Source organism: Emys orbicularis, chromosome 6 (assembly GCF_028017835.1).
Source record: "Emys orbicularis isolate rEmyOrb1 chromosome 6, rEmyOrb1.hap1, whole genome shotgun sequence".
NCBI classification, from domain to species: Eukaryota; Metazoa; Chordata; order Testudines; family Emydidae; genus Emys; species Emys orbicularis.
The window spans coordinates 14,190,755-14,210,715 of record NC_088688.1 but is presented as its reverse complement, the minus strand read 5'-3'; the positions used below and the strand labels follow the sequence as shown (position 1 = coordinate 14,210,715).

At 41.6% G+C, this 19,961-nt stretch overlaps 1 protein-coding gene across 4 annotated transcripts in view; it reads left to right on the top strand.

The window, feature by feature from the left end:
• The first annotated feature begins 4,932 nt into the window (after nt 1-4,932).
• SMAD2 (SMAD family member 2) overlaps nt 4,933-19,961 on the top strand; it is a 73,266-nt gene continuing 58,237 nt past the window's right edge. For 2 of the 4 annotated variants that reach the window (XM_065407080.1, XM_065407079.1), the window contains exons 1-2: nt 4,933-5,007; nt 19,292-19,577. In XM_065407080.1, the coding sequence (XP_065263152.1) occupies nt 19,342-19,577 (236 nt within the window). In that variant the 5' untranslated portion in view covers nt 4,933-5,007; nt 19,292-19,341. The remainder of the gene's footprint in view (nt 5,008-19,291; nt 19,578-19,961) is intronic. The other 2 variants (XM_065407078.1, XM_065407077.1) reach the window with 1 other exon arrangement.

Here is a 19,961-nt window from a genome sequence, read left to right as displayed (position 1 = left end):
TGCAGCTCCATCGGTGCAGACACTTGTGCAGTTTTCCCACTTAAGTCCTCCTTGTTCAAGGTATTCTGATGTGACCCGAAAAATTTCTTCTCCTGTTGTTTTTTCTGGCAATGCCTTGCAAAAAAAAGTTTTCTCTAATTGCATCACCATCAACAAAACGCACATTGGCCAAGAGTTGAGCATGTCCACTGATATCAGTAGACTCGTCAAGTTGCAATGCAAATTTCTCACTGATACGGATCTTTTCCAAAACCACACTTTCGATGTCTGCAGACATGTCATTAATACGTCTGGAAATTGTGTTGTCTGAGAGAGGGACTTTGGCTATTTCCTTAGCTGCTTCAGGTCCGAGCATCTCCTCTACAATAGCTTTGCAGGCGGGAAGTATTAATGTCTCTGCCACAGTGTGCGACTTTTTTGACTTGGCTATAAGTTCAGCAACTTGATAGCTAGCTTTAAGAGCTCTTTCATTTACCTTTGTGGTTTTTCTCATGAAAGTTGCCTGTTTCTCCGTGTTTTCACGCAGGCGAACAAAATAGTCCGCATTCTTGTTTTGAAGCGAAGGGTGTTTCGTTTGGAGATGGCGTTTAAGTTTGCTTGGGACCATAGCACTGTTAGCTAGCTTTTCACCACGCACAGTGGAGTTGGTTTGTTTGCATCTCCGGTGAAAGTAAATCCAAATGAAATATAGCTTTCGCTATATTGCCTTGTGCCAGAGAATTTGCTTGAGCTAACCATCTTTGCTTTCTTTTGATCCCCACTCATACTTGGGCTCTCATCTGGCTCCAAATTTTGTTCAGAGTCCAGTTCTTTCCTTTTCAAAAACTTGTCCATCACTGCAGTATCTCACTGTCACTCAGTACTTACTGCGCTTGTCTCCTCCAGATAGCCGCTGTCCGTCACACTCAGCACTATTCTGCGCATGTCTCCATCCAGATCCATCAGTCAGCGCTCTTCTGCTCATGTTTCCTCCAAATCCAGATCCATTGGCGCTCTTCTGCTCATCGGCGATCTACTGCGATGTCTCCTCCTGTCCTCCTCCTGTTAGTGTAACAGTGACACCGGAGCTATTTATAGTCCTTAACATCAGTGGTGGGATTCAAAAATTTTAGTAACCAGTTCCGACATTCAAGCATGGTTTAATATTTTTTTCCCACGGCACACCAGGCAACATCTCGCGGCACACTAGTGTGCCGCGGAACAGTGGTTGAAAAACACTGACCTACACACAGCTATGGCAATGGAAGAATGCTTCCATTGATGTAGCTACCATTGTAGGAATGCCACCTCCTCCAACACCAATGGAAAAACCCCTTAGATCAGCATAGGCTGTGTCTACACTAAAGGGATACACTGGCATTGCTATGGCACCATAGTGATGCCAGTATAGTCTCCATCCTGTAGATATATCCTTAAAATTTTAGATCAATCTAGCTACATCACTCAGGGATTTGAAAAATTCACACCACTGGGAGTGCTATAGTTAAGCTGTGCTAATGCCAGGTGTAGCGGCGACTAGATCAATGGAAGAATTCTTCTGTGAATCACTGCAGCTTTGCCACGGTACTGTAGACATGCCCTTACTGTCTTTGAGAAGGAACAGGTCAAATTAGGTGCTTCTAGTATGGCTCTGTATCACATTTAAGCAGCTGCCCCACATACTGAAGTTTATGACTAGGGCCCTACCAAATTCACAGCCATGAAAAATGCGTCATGGAGCGTGAAATCTGGTCTTCCCCAGTGAAATCTGGTCTTTTGTGTGTTTTTACCTTATAGTATACTATACAGATTTCCAGGGGAGACCAGCGTTTCACAAATTGGGGGTCCTGACCCAAAAGGGAGTTGCAGGGGGCCTTCAGAGCTGGGCGGCTGGAGAGTGGCACCTGCTGGCCGAGGGCCCAGCTCTGAAGGCAGCAGCGCAGAAGTAAAAGTTGGCAATACCATACTATGCCATCCTTACTGCTGCACTGCTGCTGGCGGTGGCTCTGCCTTCAGAGCTGGGCTCACGGCCAGCAGCCACCGCTCTCCAGCTGCCCAGTTCCGAAGGTAGCAGAAGTAAGGGTAGCCGTACTGCAACTCCCTCCCCCCTACAATAACCATGCTACCACCCCACAATTCCTGTTTGGGTCAGGATCCCTGTGAAATTTCAGATTTAAATAGCTGAAATGAAATTTACTATTTTTAAAGTCCTATGACCGTGAAATTGACCAAAATGGACTGTGAATTTGGTAGGGCCCTATTTATGACTCTGCCACTGCTTTGTAAGAGAGCTGGTTCTTTACCTCAATTGGTATAGAGCAGGGATCGGCAACTTTTGGCAAGCGGCCCATCAGGGAAATCCGCTGGCGGGCCGGTTTGTTTACCTGCAGCGTCAGCAGGTTCGGCCGATCGCAGCTCCCACTGGCCGTGATTCGCCCTTCCAAGCCAATGGGGGCTGTGGGAAACGGCAGCCAGCACAACTCTCGGCCCGCGCCACTTCCCGCAGCCCCCCTTGGCCTGGAACGGCGAACTGTGGCCAGTGGGAGCTGCAATCGGCTGAACCTGTGGACGCTGCCGGCAAACAAACCATCCCAGCCTGCCAGTGGATTTCCCTGATGGGCCACGTGCCAAAGGTTGCCAATCCCTGGTATAGAGGCTCTTTATATCCCTAGGTCCCAAGTTCAGTCCCACAGCCCTAAGAGTTCCTACATTTGACTATGCTGTTCGTAATCACTAAATCACAATCTGCTCCCAGAGCCAGGAATGGAATGGAAAGCACATGGAGGGTAACAGCATGCTTTCCCCCAAAACCAGTTACTCCCAGAGCTGAAATAGGAGCAGCCTCTGTGGTGGATCTAAAGGTGTGAGTTTAAACTTCACACATGACTAGAACTGGGCAAGAAACTCATTTCCTGTCCAAAATATTTTTGGAACTTCCCAAAGGTTTCTCATTCTACATTGGGACAAAACTGAACTTTTGATGTATTTAATGAAAGATATATATTAGATAGAGAGCCCAAAGTATCCAATAGCGTAGGAGTTATGGCACTCACCTCACCTTGGATGTGGAAAACCCAGGTTTACATCCCTGATTTTGGGACTTACCTTGGATGTCAAAAACCTGGGTACAATTATCCTAAGCCTCTGGCTATTGGCTACTCAGGGGCAGGTCTGTTTCAGTCTCTCCTGTTTGAGCTGTTCCACTTTGTACAAGTAATTAAATATTGATGGAGCCAGAGTGATTGACTCTATGGCCTGGAGGCTAGGGCACTCACATAGGTGTGGAGAACTAGGTTCTCTTCACTGCTCCAATGAATAGTCTAGTCTCTGTGGGTTGTCATATTTTGATTTCATTTTGGTTGTTGGGTTAGCATGCTGGTGTTATACAGGAGCAGGCCTTAAGCTTTGACTCTAATATTTAGCTTTTGTAGTTTGGTTAATGAGAGCTGTCTCTTTAAGAACAGGGTGTGCCAAACTAAGAGTACTTGAGATCAGCCTGTGTGGGAGATTTTTGCCTGTTTGTCCAGCATTGAAGACCCTGTGTGTGCAAGCTTGCAAAAGGTCAGAATTTGATTTAATACATTTTTCTTTCAAGACAGCAAGGCTCATTCTCAAAGGTGTTACATTTGGGTCTATGGGGGGACCATATACATCCGGGCATTGCTAATTAGCTGCAGAGCCGTTCACCTGTAAGTCCCTAGTGTAAATCCTGCCCAGCTCAATACAGATTAAATTTTATTGTTCCCATCTAATGGATCTCATGCAATTTAACAAGATTCAGAAATAGACTGGACGCTTCCCTGGATATCAAGAATAGCCAGGCTTATCAAAATAAATGATAAGAAATTTGGAGAGCAGGATGAGGAGGGAGTCAGATTATTCCACATCCACCAAGAATGGGAGCTTTACACCTTAAGCAACAGGTTCTGGGCCGTGTCAGATGGACTTTGGGTCTGATCCACCGTAGCGATGCCGTTGGGTGCTTCTAGGTGGTCACTAGAGGAGATGAGTTGGCTGAGTCCTGGCTGGCTCCATCTCTGATGACACCACCTGGCCCCTGCCCCGTTGGGCACTTGCACGTCCCATCGTAGCATGGTGGCCTCCCCATCGGTAACCTGTTTCCAAACTCGCCACCACGCCTTGCGCTAGCCTGGGAAGTTCGCAGGGCAGGGGCTGCCCCTCGAGGCGAGGGGGTCGTGTCGCATCCGGCACTGCAGGGCAGGCCCCTATCCTGGAGCTTGGGCAGGGGCCAGAATCATGAGTTTGGAGAGCACAAGACACAGGCACCCCCCCCCCATTTAATGGGGGGGGGGAGTAACGCTTTGGGGCCAGTCCTGGCACGCTGGGGGAGGTCTGACTCCTGGCTTTTAACTCGTGCAGTGCCCAACGCTGTGACCCCTCCCCTCACTTTTAGCCCTTCGGCGCCACGGTGTTTGTGGGGAGGTCGGCTGGGACCCGCGCGTCCCTCTCGGTGGCGGGTTGTGGGGGGAGGGGTATCAGAGGGCGCCGCCCCGGCTGTGGGATTTGATTAGTGACGGGGGGGGGAGGGGAAACTATTTCTCTCTGCTGGAATCCGCTGCCGCGTGGAAGGTTACTAGTTCGTTAGGCGAACTCCGCGACCGCTTGGCGGAAGGATCAGCGCTCTGACTCAAACTCGGTTATTCGCTCTCCTTTCTGCGCAACCTCTCCCGGCGGGGAGTGACACAATTGTAGGCCAATCAGCGAGTGCCGTTCCCTTCGCGCTGATCACGCACTCTGTCGTGAGGTCTCCATCACGACGTTTCTCGCCGCCTTTCGCCGATTGGGTTTAAGGCCCGCCAATCGCTAAGTTGGGCGGGGCATAGCCTCTATCATCCATCCACCGCCCGCTCTTCCTACAACTGACTTAAGGCAGAGCCAACCAACGGGGTCGCTGCGTGCGCCGCGTCGCCTCCATTAACCAATGGCGGGGGGAGTGGGCGGCGGCAAGGAGGAAGCCACTAGCCAGCGAGAGAGGCAGCGGTAGCGGCGCAGCTAGGCGAGGAAGAGGTTGGTCTCTGGCCGGCTTTGGCGTTGGCCAGGCCGGGGCGGGAGGTGGCCTCGCCAGTCAAGGCGCGGATGCTGACGGGTGGCCCTTGCGTGTCGGGGGGGGCTCGGACCTGGAGCTGGCCATGGCAGGGGTGCCCCCCCCTTTGTTGTGGTGGGAGGTGGTGGCTGCTGTGGGGGAGGGAGGCTCGGCCGCGGGGGGGAGGCTCGGTTTGTGGGGGGCTGAGGCTGGCGGGGAGTGTGTGTGGGGGGTTGGGCTCGGGCTCCTTACACTGAGCCCGATTCTCTTTTTGCCTCCCCCTCGTCCCCAATATGGTAAGCAGTTGGGCCCTGTTCTCATCCTGTTCCCAGGAGATAAACGTGGGGGTGCGCCTGTCTTTCGGGGACACTATGATTTGTGCGGGGCTGGGGTTGCAGGCCAGTATCCCTTATCCACTCTCCCCCCTCCCCCCCCAAAAGCCTTGAAAAACTCTAGCTCAGACTTTGCCAAACGAAGATCTTTACACAGATTAAATGTGGACAATTGCAGCCTGAGAAGCCAACGTTGTATAAAATTGTGAGCGATCTGAAAATAAAGCGGTGGGGATGGAAAGTGACTTTCAGCCTTAACTCCAGTGGGTGTTACCTAGGGGTTGACCCTCTCTTCCCTGCTTGTAGGCAGTGAATGCTCATCCTCTTCACCTAGATGTAAGCAAACATCTGTGAAGTATATTGCCTGAGACACAAATAAGCACATCCTATCAAGTTGGTGCTATAATTGATGTACTGTAATAACTGCAAATAGTGGTCATTTTAGCAATTTTGCAAAATTCCTACTTGTAGTACTGTGTATATGTGTGAGGGGAAAAATAGTTAAGTAAAATCGTTAGTTTATACTCTGTATAAAGGATGGTTGGGTAAGAAGACAGTCTTACAAGGCTGTTTGAAAGTTGAGTTTGGGATTCAATTTCAAATCTAAAATCACTCTTCTTGTTTGTTGTACTCTCCTGCTTCACAAACCAAGCTTACAGCTTGTAGAAAAACATTCTTAACAATTACAATATGGAAGTTTAGTTAAGATCTACTCCAGATATAAACATCTACCAGACAAATACTGTTTGCATACTGTGGGTGACTGAAAACATTTTCTTAAGGTATATCTTATGTGAGTGCTGCGATGTACATATCTCTGATGAAGTGTTTTAATGCTATAATAAGTAGCCTCCTGAGTGTATATAAATAATGATCTATTCGTATCAAGAAGCTTACAGTGAAATAAGCCATTTAAATTACTGCATTTGATCAGAGAGGGTGTCTTAAGAGAAGTTTGCTTATTTTTTTTTATTTTATTTTTTTAATCTAACAAATGGCTGCAGTAAGTACAGTTTTATATACTTAACAATTGTTTGCAATTGGCTAACTTAATTGTGGTGTGATTGCAGTGTGTCAAATTTAGCAAAATGCAAACTTAAAAAAAGTTTTTTAAATATATATAAAATAAATAAGACAGGCCCCCCCCCCGTGACCACTCATTTTTCACCCCCAAACTGATCAGGTTCCTGTAGCTGAGAGAAAGGGGCCCTTTCAATCAGATAAGATTCCCATTTGAAATGATTTGTAGACTTTCCTTCATAGATATTTTTGTTCTTTCTCTGGCATTAGAAATAGAGGATTATATTTTGCTCTTCAGGGGTATCTTAACTTGTTGCTTCCACAAAATTATTAACGGTCTTTCAAGTATCAAGGGAGGTAAAAATCAGTTTGATACATTATTCTAGTTATAGTTTTAAATTGCTAAGATTGCTGTTGTGGTGGTAACTTTATCATGAGGTTTAACTCTGTAGTAAGAGAGAGTGTAGAAGTGAAGTTCTTGCCCCTCCCCCCCCACAAAAAAACCCAAAACCAAACCAACTTATAGTGCACACTCCTAACTCTTCCCCCCCCCCCCCCAAAGCAAAGGTGTAATATGGTATTAACCCTCAATGAGACTCAATTCTTAAAGAATTTGATTATTTAAACCCAATTACAGGAATTTCAAATTGATGTTTAACAATGTATTGGAAGATGTGGTAGCTTACCACTGCACTGGATTTCCTTTTTGAAGCCCCATACAGTTCAGACTCAGAAGCGTAGATTAGCAAAAGTAGTGTGCAGAATTTCAGAGTTCTTTTGATAGTGAAGACTAGAATTGTGGATATTCTATGTTGTGTCAAACTTACAGTAGGAATAATCAACTCTAGTGAGGTTTAGAAGGTCAAATGGTAATTGAAAAGGCTTACACTTTTTAAGGGTTTAGTTCCTGTCTAAATTGACCTCTTTCTCTTCTCTCTCCCCTTACCTCCCCCCCCCTGCTTGTTGATTTTAATTTGTTCATACAATGAGACTTTCCAAACTAAAGGCCCTCCTGGATCCTTCTCAATCATCTTATGTCAACTTGATCTTTCCAAAGTGCTGAGCACCTGTAGTTACCATTGAGTTTATTTGGAGCTTGTAAATGCTCAGTATTGCTGAAAGCTTGAGAGATGTAAACTCTTCCCATCTCTCTCCCCCCCCCCCCCCCAAAATAAAAAAAGCTTAGGAGAACCAACCTTGCAACATGTCTGAAGGGTGAGGAATTGGAGAGGGAGAAGAAAATTCCAGATTCTGTCTCAATAAAGAACAGTACATGATGAAACTTTAGTTATTGTAAAAGTATTAACACTGTTAATGGGCTGTGTGTGTAAATTCTCTGTAATTGAAAGCGTCCATTTATGAGACTGACTTACTAAGTGAGCTGTAAATTCTGCTTTTCAAATTGGATGTAATGACTTTTTTTATCATAAAGCCACAAACTGCTTGTGAACTGTGATGAGAGGCAACAATACCTAAGCTTACTTTGCCAAAATATTTGTAACTGTTAATTTGTTAAACTGAATTGCTGCAGGTCATGCGATGGGATTAGTGGTTTTTGTAGTAGAACACAGGGTACAGGCAGTCCTGTGTTCAGTACTGTCTGGGCTAGAAGAAATTGAGGGAGTGCAGGTAATAATTCTGAAAGTTGAAAACAACTAGTTTCTTTGAAATGTCCCTGTAGAAAGTGCACTACGTAGGCTCAGGTTTCATTCCTCTTGACATTTTACTATGGTTTATGGATAACTGACAATAGCACTAATTATACTGTGCACTACAAGAGAGCAGTTAAGGGAGTGATTTCTTGCTATCTGAGCAGCTTAGGTTGGAACTTCTGTTTCATCAACAGATCTCAACTATATAAATAATGACTGAAGACGCAGTCACTTCAGGACAGTGTGTGTGTTGGTGGGGGGAATTTGTTCACTTTTATAAGATAAACCATAAGCTTCATTATTTTATCTGTTGTATCCTTCTGTTACTGCATTTTGTTGGCAGACTTTGCTTGACTTGTATGAAGAACTAAGTAGTTATTATTATTATTATTATTATTATTATTATTATTATTATTATTATTATTATTATTATTATTATTATTTTTTTTTTTTTTTTATTAGTCTGCATTGAGGGGGACTTCAGTGACCCCTGCCTACTAGTTGTCCGCATTCTACTGCCTACTAGTTGTCCTCATTCTATTGGCTTATATTTTATAGTAGAATATTTATATATTCTATAATTTATATAGCTTAGCAGACTTTTCTTCACTCTTGATTTCTTTTGTTGTTACTTCTAGTGGCCATTTTAAACATGTTTCTCTGTTAAACGTGCACATCAGTATATTTTTAGTAGTCAAACTGAGATTTGAATAGAATGCATAAAAGCCTCCATGTAACACTTGCATAATTGCCATAGCATTTGGAACTATAACTCTGCTTCTGCTGAAGTGTGGACACAGGCACACAACATTTCAGCAGAAACAGAGTTATGGTTTCAAATCTGCACGCTCTCTATTTATTTAGCTTTGATAGCAAACAATGAAATTCTGAAAAACTTGCTTAGAGTATTGGGTATACATGCAGTGAGTCACTTAAAAACAGATGAAGTGATGAATTAAGTGAAGTGGAATCCTTGATAATTGCTCTCTTTGTAACTTTACCTAGGTTGCTAAAATACTTCTGCTCTGTTAGTCATATTACTAAGGGTATGTCTATACTTTAAAGCGCTGCTACTGCACCACTACCGTGTAGACTCTGCCTACTTCAATGCAAGGAGCTCTCCTGCTGGCATAGGTAATCCAGCTCCCTGAGAGGTGGTAGTTAGGTCAGTGGAAGAATTCTTCCATCAACCTAGCGCTCTATACACAGGGATTTAGGTGGGCTTAACAGTGCTGCTCGGATTTTTCACACCCCTGACCAATGTAGTTAAACAACCTAATTTTATAGTGTAGACCAGGCCTAAGATCACTAAAAGTGACTCTTCTCCTTTCTCCTGCCTCTAATTTTTAACGCCACATAAAAATGGTCATTTCTATCAATACATTAAAATTCCTATCTTTCAACTCTAACTCCCCATAAGAGCTGACAATATAGCTAATAAAACAACACAGAAAAAAAGTTAGGCTCGTGTCTCTAATACTTTAACTTGTAATAGCCCGTAGTATTTGAAGGAAAAGATCTGGCTTCTAAAAACTTTCATAATTCATGGTAGGCACTTGTTTCTCGTAATACCTTCATTCTAAGTATATTAAGCTTTATAAGACTTTCTCATTTGTTTCATGAAATGACTGATAAGGAAAACAGGCTGTCTTAATTCTTAAAAAAAGCAATGACGTGGCACTGATGGCTCTTAAAGTCATCACTCTATGCAGAGTTCTAACTTTCAAACACTTTTTTTTGAGGCTTCAGAGGCATGTACATATATAAGCTTGCAGTGTGTCAGGGTAGATGGAGATATTAATGTCTTTATGATTGGAGAATAGGTTAAAGTGTGACATAGCAGCAGGTTTGGGATTGACTTCTTACAGTGGTATCCTGAGGCGCCAACTAGAATCGCATCCCATGGTGCTAGGGAGTCTACAGGGATGACATTCATGCATCCTCAAGAGTGGATTTGCTTTGTAGCCTTGGTAAGTCACTTAAGATATGATCCAACTGTACAGTTTTCTTAACAGAAGATGGGGAATGTGCTTTGAGACTTTCACAGGAGCTACAAAAGTACAGTGTTTCTAATGATAAACAAGTATTTTGGGAGGTATTGTTAATGTTCCTTTGTATAAGAATGCAAAACTTACTTTTAAACAGTGGGTGTTTAAATTGGTGGTACTTGCAGAATCACACCTTTAAAGTTACCCTTAAGTAAAACTGTCTTAAGAGCAGGAGGGGTCTGCCTTAAGCTTCAGCAGCTGATATGAAAGCTGAGGAGGGTCCTTGGCTCTGCCACTTGGGGCACTGGCCCATTAGCTATCCAGATGGAGCTTCGGACCAGTTAACTGACCAGATGGAGCTTGTTGGGAGGCGAGCAGCTTTAGAGCCATTCCCCACTGCTGGCCTAATTGGCTGAAGAGCTGAACTGGGACTGGAACTGAGGCCATTGCTCAGCAGGCTGGATTCTCCCCTTCTTCCCCCTCCTGCAGTGGGGAGGGGAGGGTGTGAAACTGTTCCACCTGCCCAAGACTGGGTGGGGGAGAGGGACAGGAGAGAGCTGAGGCTCTTTCTTAGTACATCAATCTGTTCTTGCATGTTCAGTTGCAGTTCAGAAGCTATGCAGCAGCACTAGAAGGAGGCAGGCTGAGTTTGTCCCATGTCATGAATCCAGTGTTGTATTAGATCATGCCCGCTTCACCTCTCCCTTTATTGCATATGCTAATTAGTGTCCCAGAATTCCAGAAGTAGTGGGGAAAGATAGACGTGAATTATCTGGCTCTAGGGCTGAATTGTTTTTCTTTGGTATCCAACTATTAACATTAGATTGGTAGGCAAGTGCAAAGAGTGTCGTCAGATTAGAGGCTCCTTTCACTTCAGTTAGTTGGTGCAAAATTTGAGTTTTCTGCAATCTAAGGTGAATGGAAAAACTTTCATAAATTTTAAAGGCTGTGTTCCTAGTGGAATTTAACAAAATATCTTCCATGTTTGCGATACAAACATGGTTTGAACTTGGAAATCACTGTTCTGCTTAAATGATTCTTCTTTAAGGTAAGATTGAAGAAAAAAAAATCAGATTATCACTGTTTACTTTTTGCAAGCTTCTCACTCTTAATACTGTAACATAAGATAAATTGTAAACATTTTCCTTTGTTGAATGCCCTATTAAAGCCTCAACTTTCAGTATTATGTAAGCTAACTAAAGGATTTTTAACTATTCTTACATATATTAAGCTTCAGTTAATTACTTAAATGTGATGTACTGAATTAATATTAAAGTTGACCTATGAAGGGGACAGGGGAGCTGCTCCTCCTGTCTACCCCCGTTTCTTATTAATTGAAAGAGGCCTAAAACTTGAAAAGCCTACTTTTAACATTAGAAAGTGAGGCTTTGTCTATTGTGGCCTTCTATAAAAGGCTGATCATATGACATCACAAGAGATGAGAAGTGAAATCTGAGGAAAATGGACTCTTAGCCTCTCTAAGTCTTTTTTGAACTGCACAATGAGTCTTCAGAGAGATTGTTTCTTGAGGTGCTCAACACCCTTGCTTTCTTATCTAAGGGTATGTCTGCACTGGTACTTATTGTTGTATAGCTTACATTACATTGTCCTAAGTGCTGGTGTAGACAATGCTATATTGGAGGGAGAGCTTCTCCCACCGACATAGTTACTGCTACTCGTGGGGCTGGAGTAGTTAAGTCGGCTTAGAGCGGTTACATTACACCAATGGCTCTCAACCTTTCCAGACTACTGTACCCCTTTCAGGAGTCCAGTTTGTCTTGTGTACCCCCAAGTTTCACCTCACTTAAAAACTACTTGCTTATGAAATACAAAAGAGTCACAGCACACTATTACTGAAAAATTGCCAACTTTCTCATTTTTATCATATAATTATAAAACAAATCAATTAGAATATAAATATTGTACTTGCAATAGTATATAGAGCAGTATAAACATGTCATTGTATGAAATTTTAGTTGTACTGACTTTGCTAATGCTTTTTCTGTGGCCTATTGTAAAACTAGACAAATATCTAGATGAGTTGATGTACCCCCTCGAAGACCTCTGCGTACATCCAGGAGGATCCATACCCCTGGTTGAGAACCACTACATTAGAGAGTTTACAGTGGCATAGCTGCATCGCTCCAGCTCTGCTGCTGTAAACTCTCTAGTATAGCTGTAGCTAAAGAGTGCTCACAAACCAGATTCCTTAGAATTACAGTAAATCTTCCAGTAAAACTAGGGAAGATAAGATTTTATTTAATCTTTTTAAGATGAGTAAGCAGACTTGTGATCTGAAATGTTTTCAAACCTTGTACATCATGAACAAAGTGCTTTTGTTTCTAGAACACCACTAGTGCTACTATAAACAGATTTTCCAGACATTCAAGAAGGTACAGCCTTTGTCCTCATGATTTTAGTCTCTTGCATGTCAGCTGTAAGGGACCCTCTTCATCTTCTATGCTTGGTTGTTTCCAGGATCATTGGCTTATCTTTAACACATGTGCAAAGGTACTGCAGCAGAATGAAGTAAATTAAGGTTTAGAATAGCAAACTTGACTTCAAAATTGTGACTTAGAAGTACCACAATTATCAGCTTTTAGTCTGCACTGTTAATTCATGTGCACATCAGAAAGCAGAAATATATTTGCAGCTAGATAAAACTGGAGTTATTTCAATTCCACATTAAAGATGGATAATTTACCTCAAGTAGGCTAACTCTCCTGGTAACCTGGTTTTACAGCACATAGCCTTGAGGAGCGCTTGCTATTACAAATGCATGCGTAGAGTGCTAGGTCCTGCCTACACAGCAGGATGGTCTCATACCCTTAGGTCTGGTCTACACAGGGGTGCGGTGTTAGATCAAAGTTACGCAACTTCAGCTACCTGAAACCCTGAGTCAGTTGACTTGGACTCAGACTGTGGGGCTAAAAATAGCCCTGTAGACCTTCAGGCTCAGGCTGGAGCATGGACTGTGAAACCCACCGAGGGGGAAGGGTCTCAGAGCCTGGGCTTCAGCCTGAACCCAAATGTCTACATGGCTGTCTTTTTAGCCCGGCAACCAAACCCCCTAAGTCAGTTGGCCTCAGGCTCTGAGACTCAGCGCTGTGGGGTTTACTTTGCTGTGTAGACATACCATGAGACACAACAGAAATTGCAGTCTAAGACACAAGGTGCAAAGGATGTGGAGGGGAACAAAATAGTTAATGTAAGTTGCTTATTCCTAATTGGCTAAGTACAGGGCAATGTTAATTCAGTAATTTTGTTGTGCATGTTTCAGAAGTGCATCTAGTGATTTGATGCCTCATTATAGGGAGGGTGTTCAATGTGTTGGGCTAGTGTGTCAGAGTGTAGATCGTTGTCAGAAGAGGACAAACTTTGAGGATGTAATGATGGGAGCAAGGGACAGACAATGGAATAAGAACAAATGAATGGGAGATAAACTGGTGGAGGGCCTTGAAGACAGGCTCCACAGGCTTGAGCTTGATTTGGTGGAAAAGGGAGTTGCTGGCGGGACCAGGGGGCTGAGGCAGTTTTTAGTTGCATTTCTTAGAGTGGAATAGGCGGTGTGAGGCATTATGCAGGCCATTGGTTGAAGATGCAACTAACAGTATGGGAAATGGTTGAGTTTTAGGTGTGTGGACATAGGTGAGATTCTAGACACTTTGGAGGGAAGCTGTATAAAGCTTTTTAGACATGGGGGTAGGATGTGGAGCATGGCACTCTAAGGGGGGGAGAGTAGTTGAAGATGATGCCTAGATCATGAGCAAGTGACAAAGGTTGACATCAACAGTGACTGTATAGAATGAGGATGTATTAAGAGGAAAAGTCAGAAGTTCCATTTTTTAACCATGTTAAGCTGACACCAGGACTTCAAGAAGATGTTGGGCTGACATGGGACTGGCTCATTGGCAGTGGGTTGGGATTGTAATAGACTTGAATCATTGGCATAGTAAACATTGATGTCTGTGAGTTGAGAGTGCTAAACAGGGCAAATAGTGAAGTGGCAGTGGTCTAGAATAAAGCCATATGAACTCCCTATGAAGGAATGGAAAAGAGAACAGAATAAAACTTACAGTTGAGCTTTTGCCGGAGTAGTTCATCAGCGCAGCATGGGATCAGCATCCATATTGTTGTTACTTTGTTTGCATCAGTTTTCCAGCCACAATTGTGCAATTCTTCATTTGTGGCTTTTTGCTTGGTGCACATTAAAGTGAGTTACAACATTAATTCCTGTTTGGATAACTTTTGGATAATGTGACAAAGATGTAGGTAAAGAGGTCTGGATCAGAATCTGATGGCACTGTTTCAGAATTTGCAAAACTTCTTTTGATAACCATATTTTCAATTCCTCAGAACTTTTTAGCATCAGAGGGAAAACTTCTGAAAGCTTCCATGCTTGGCCTCAGCCTAAAGGTAGCTTTTTATTTTTAAGCTTGCAGACTTCTTTCAGCCATTTTGATGGTGGCAAATACACTTTTTTCTTTACTGCCAGTTCCTCGTGTGCACCCCCTCCCATCAGAGTTAACATCTGTGCAGTCAGACTTCATGTTTTAATAGCCTCTGCTTTGTGGTGTATCTGATTTTTGGGGGAGAGTGTAGCTTTACAAATAAAGCTAATTCAGCATATTCAAAAGAGACTTGACAATTTCAAAACAGATCTTGATTTTTTTTTTTTTAAATCAACACTCCTGCCCTACTCTTGTCCCATTTCTCTGTGCTCTGCATGACAAATGTGTAGATCACAGGTGAAATAACCTGTAAGTAGACACTGCTTTACTGAAACACAACTAAGCTCTGATGTAATAATATAACAATGGCTACGAGCAAGAAGCTATCTTAGGAAAATTAAGCATCCCAAAAATTTAAGAGGGTGTCATGAGTTTTGACATTCTGCAGTGTTAAAATTCTGAAGCTTTTCTGTTCTCTTCAGAGAGAGAGAGAGAGAGAGAGAGACCCTTCACAGTACAAACTGATATTCCAGAAAAGCTTTTTTCTTTCTTTTCTTTCTCCGAATGTGGCCACTCTCAAAGCCAGTTGCCATCGCATTCAAAATCAGCTACTGTTGAGACTTGAGGGTAGCAAATGTACTTGTATTTAAAATTAGGCCCTGACCAGTGAGCTTTCACCTGTACCCGATTAACTGTTTGAAACTATAATTAAACACAGGCTAGAGCTAGAAGATCCTGTTTGGTTAAGATCTAACCAATATCCTTTCTGCAAAGGAAAATTCTGTCTAATCCTTTCTTGGACATATCAAAGTGGATAAAGGAGTATGATAAGCTTAATGTTGATAAATGCCAAGTAAAAATTGTACTCAAGCACAAAACAGTTCTAAGTCAATGAAAGACTCGGCAAAGGGACCTGTGTCATGTGGCAGAGAGTGAAGGTATAAGCTAAATGTGCAGCTGTCTTCCCAACCCCTCTCCCCCCCCCCAAAAAAATATAAGGATGAATAAAGAATGGGAAGGAGAATACAAAGTCTCAGGTAGCATTGATTTACAATGGCATGTCCCGATGGAGAACACTGTGCAGTATTGGTTACCCATCTCAAAAAGGATCTCTCAAAATTAGAGAAGAGCAACAAGAATGATTAGGGGCATGTAAAACTCTCCTAAGAAGAGATGGATTGTTACCTTAGAAGCAAATAAGAGAATGTAAAATAGTGAATTGAAGGTAGATTGTTTGCACACTGTCTTGTAACACAAGAACAAGGGAACATCCAGTGCCTTGAAAGGTAGGGTACATTGGTTTAAATCAAAGCAATTCAAATTGGCGATTTTAATCGTGATTTAAATCAGCAAGCAGAAAACCTTGATGTAAATCATTGATTTCAGTCTTATTTTGCATGTGTATTATTATTTTTTCCCTAAAGAGAGGTTGATTCTCACTGATGAGTAACCAAAAAGGTATTTGATTTGCAACTAAATACAGCCTTTATGCTAAATTTGGTGCTTCTTTTGGGTAACCAGGACAATACACTCATTCATATATTGTATAGCTTAGTTTACTTTTATTCAGATTCTTAACTTTTTAAATTTATTTGTTAAATGGTGAATGATGGATTTTTATTGTAGTTTGTGTCACTATCTAGTTGGATTGAAATAAACACTCAAATACATGAGAAGAATACTTTAAAACTCTTCCTAAATAAAAATGTGCCAGATAAACGTTATCTATCAGAACAATGGTTTGCATAGCTAGCTAACTGATGAAACAAAGGAAGTAGTTAATGAATTGAACAGATTTTTTCTGGTGGTCATATTCATCAAGATTTTAGAACTTGTAGATCTTATCCTCGTACCTAATTTTTATGCACATGTTGGAAGAGGAAAACAAGATTTCCTGTCTTTTAAGCGCCCTATTAATTTCTTAACTTTGAATGAACTAGTCACTGAACTGAACTAGTTGAATAAACTGAACTGAAGAGATTCTCTTGGCACCTGCAGCAGAATCTATAGCTGTCAAAAATGCTGCTTTAGTACTTCCACAAACTCTGGTTCCTGGTTTTTAGCCTATGACTCCCAGCAATTCTGTGGTTTGACTTTCTTTAAAACTTCAGCAGCAAACATGTATTGCTCAATATTATTTATTTTAAATTATTAGAGTCTAGTAAATGTAGGCCTTAACATGGGTTGTCTGTTTCCTATTTAATTTTAAATGCGTTTATTTTTAAAAATAAGCCTGTCTTTGTTTCAAACAAACAGGTCAGTCAAATAACCATAGACTTTTATTCATGCTGCTGACAGGTGGCAAATTTAAAAATGATCAAAGGAAATAATTTCATAAAATGTGTAAGTTGACTGGCACTGCTGCAGAATATCCAGGCCAAGAACTTGGCAAGAGTTGGAGAGATTGGAGCCTTATTTGAATGTTCGTTCTAGCTAGTTAAAGTTTTGAAAGGGAGATAAAACCTCATGCTTCAGAGTTTGACCCTGTTAATGATTAGGATGAGACCGTCATGGGAGGAGATTATCCATCTGCTGATTTAGATTTCTTGTACCTTTTCTGAAGCATCTGGTTGTGGCCACTCTCGGACAAGATGGACCATGGGGCTGATCAAGTATAGCTGTTCTTATGTGAAGTATAAAGAAGGCCAAACTAAGTGCCCTATTTTATATGTGTGTGTTTTAAATATCAGATGATGAATTCAGTCTTCTGGACTCTCAACTGGAAACCTAGCTCCAGTAATGGCTTTATTTTATCGTAATACATGGAGAAGATAGCACTGCAAAATTAATGAATTAATTTCAAGTCAAGAGTAGACTAATGGAAGGACAGAGGAAATGTTCTCCATCTTCATATAAGAGCTCAGTGTGTACAAGCCAAAATTTGAAGACAGGGTTCTCAAATAAATCTGTTTTCCTCCAGTGAAGTCAGTGGAGCTAGTCAATGATACCTGTGTAACTAAGATTGTAATTTATAATTTAAGTGTTGGGAAATTGATCTTGGTGAATATTCACCAAGTATAACAGTGTTCAAAAATTATAACTTAATAAAAAAAAAAGCATGTTCAGTGAAAGCAACAGTTCTCTGTATCCCTGTAAACTCACATTTTTTCCCCAAAATTTTAGATGTGAAGCTTTCATATTGAAGCATATGAAATCAAACTAATATGGTTGTTAGCTCACATGGGAGAAATCTCGGTTTAAGTAAAATCAGTTTTCCTTTAATATAAGGGGAGTGGGGTGTGCATGGAGGCACTGGTTGGGGATGTAGATTATCTTAAAAACTCTGATTTAGTGGACTGATTTTAGGTTTGGGAGCCAGGAGAAAATGCTGAAGTCCCACAGCTCTCTGTGAAGTAAGGAAACATTACAGGTGAGGGAACTGAGGCTTGGCAGTTAAGTGGTTTGCTGAAATTCAAACAGCAAGTCCCTGCTGTAGATACAATTAGAGCCTATAGTTTCTGACTTTCCAGTCCCAAGATTTATTCACAAGACTGCTGTCCTTAGGAAAGTCACAACACTTGTCTGTCTTCCCCCCCCAAACTGTGTAGTTGGTTCTGAATTTATATGGATTATCCCAAATTACTAAACATTAATAGAAATTAAGAATTCTTTACAATAGTTAAATCAGATACAGAATAGTCAAACAGCATCAGGCAGGGTGACTTCTAAGTAAGGCATGCATTTCAGTGTCCTTTCCAGGCTTGCAGCTATATAAACCCACAGACATCCTGTTGACTTCTTTTTGAACTGATAGTGGATATCAGATGAAAGACCGTATGATGCAAAGATAGATCTAACTACTTCTGTTGCAAGCACCAGTGGACAAAAGCTTGGATTAAATACAAATGAAGTTCTTGGTATTCTTACTGAATTTTGGAAGACTTCATTGCCAATGTTTACACACTTCAAATAGCTTGCAGAAAACCAATAGTATACCACCCCTTAGAAGTCAGTTTAAAAAAAAAAAATGACTTCAAATTGATTGCATCCCTTGTGCAAATAAAATTTGGTAGCCATTTAAATATTCTGGTATGGCAGCAAATGGCTAGCTAAAAAGTTGGCAGAAGACTTCTATGCAACAATGATAGTGACATGTCCAAGTCATGAATTAAGTAAGTGACATCTTACTCCAAGCTGGACAAAATGTGTACCTTGGTATATATATCTTACTGCAAATTTATCAAAATTTTAAAGTGAACAAATGAATTGGGTTTGTATAATCTGCTCAGTTTGGAGGATTATCCTGTACTATGTCCTCTTAGTAGCATCTAGATGAGTCACTCTTTTAAAACTCCATTGTATTTATTGAACTGCTACCTGTAAAATGAGTGGATTAAATTTTTTTAATAACTTATCAACAAGTGGTATCACAAGCGGGAAAACTATCGATCTGATGCAAAAACAAACTGATTTCTGCACTAGTCACAGGCAAGTTATAGAACAAGACATTTTTCTGTTTAAATCCCTTGCCTTCATTTAAACAGCCGAGAACAGGTGTGTAGTGTGTATTGTGACTTTTAGAACTTTCACAATACAGTATGAGAATGCCATAGGTACATGGTGTGGATTTGGAGGGAGAGGATGGATGGTTTGCTACTGCTTGCATATTGGAAAAAGGGAAAACTTGTACCTGACTGGAATCTAGTCTGTGAAGCTAACATAGAAAGTTAATGCTGTCTTCTAGTTAAAAAACAAACACTTCATTTGTCGGACTAGGCATTCTAGAATGTCCCCAAGTTCTGCTGCATCTGGGGGTAAAGAGTCTTACCAAGACATCTGCCCCACTAAAAACTAGGTGCTAATGTGTCATTCTTTCTTTCCCTAGATTGGATAGGGCAGCTAACTTATTGGACACAGAGTGCTGTTTTGGAGAACATGTCATCCATATTGCCATTCACTCCACCAGTTGTGAAGAGACTGCTGGGGTGGAAGAAATCAGCTGGTGGTTCTGGAGGGGCTGGTGGTGGTGAGCAGAATGGTCAGGAGGAAAAATGGTGTGAGAAGGCAGTGAAAAGCTTGGTCAAGAAGCTCAAGAAAACAGGACAACTAGATGAGCTTGAGAAAGCAATCACCACTCAGAACTGCAATACAAAATGTGTTACAATACCAAGGTAAGTGTAGTCTGATTTGAAATTATTTCAAACTATTTAACGAGTGGCTGATTAGACACCTATTTTAAATCATCCCTACAGAACATTAACTGTGTAAGTAACATGCTTCAAAATATTTAACTTTTTTCTTTGAAAACTAGTAGCTTAACATGATCTTGCAGTGCTTATTTTAATATTTACAGTTGAACAATGTTCTTCATAAAGTCTCTAAATCTTCAATAGGACAAATTTTTTAAGACATGCCAATTAAAATTACTATCTTGATCCCCACTTATGCAGAATGGTTCTGGGAGCTGTTACTTTGTAGCATTTTCTTTGATTCTTTCAGTTAACAGCCCTGGAAGGGCCTACAGAACCTGCACTTCCAGTGTAAAATTGACTGTT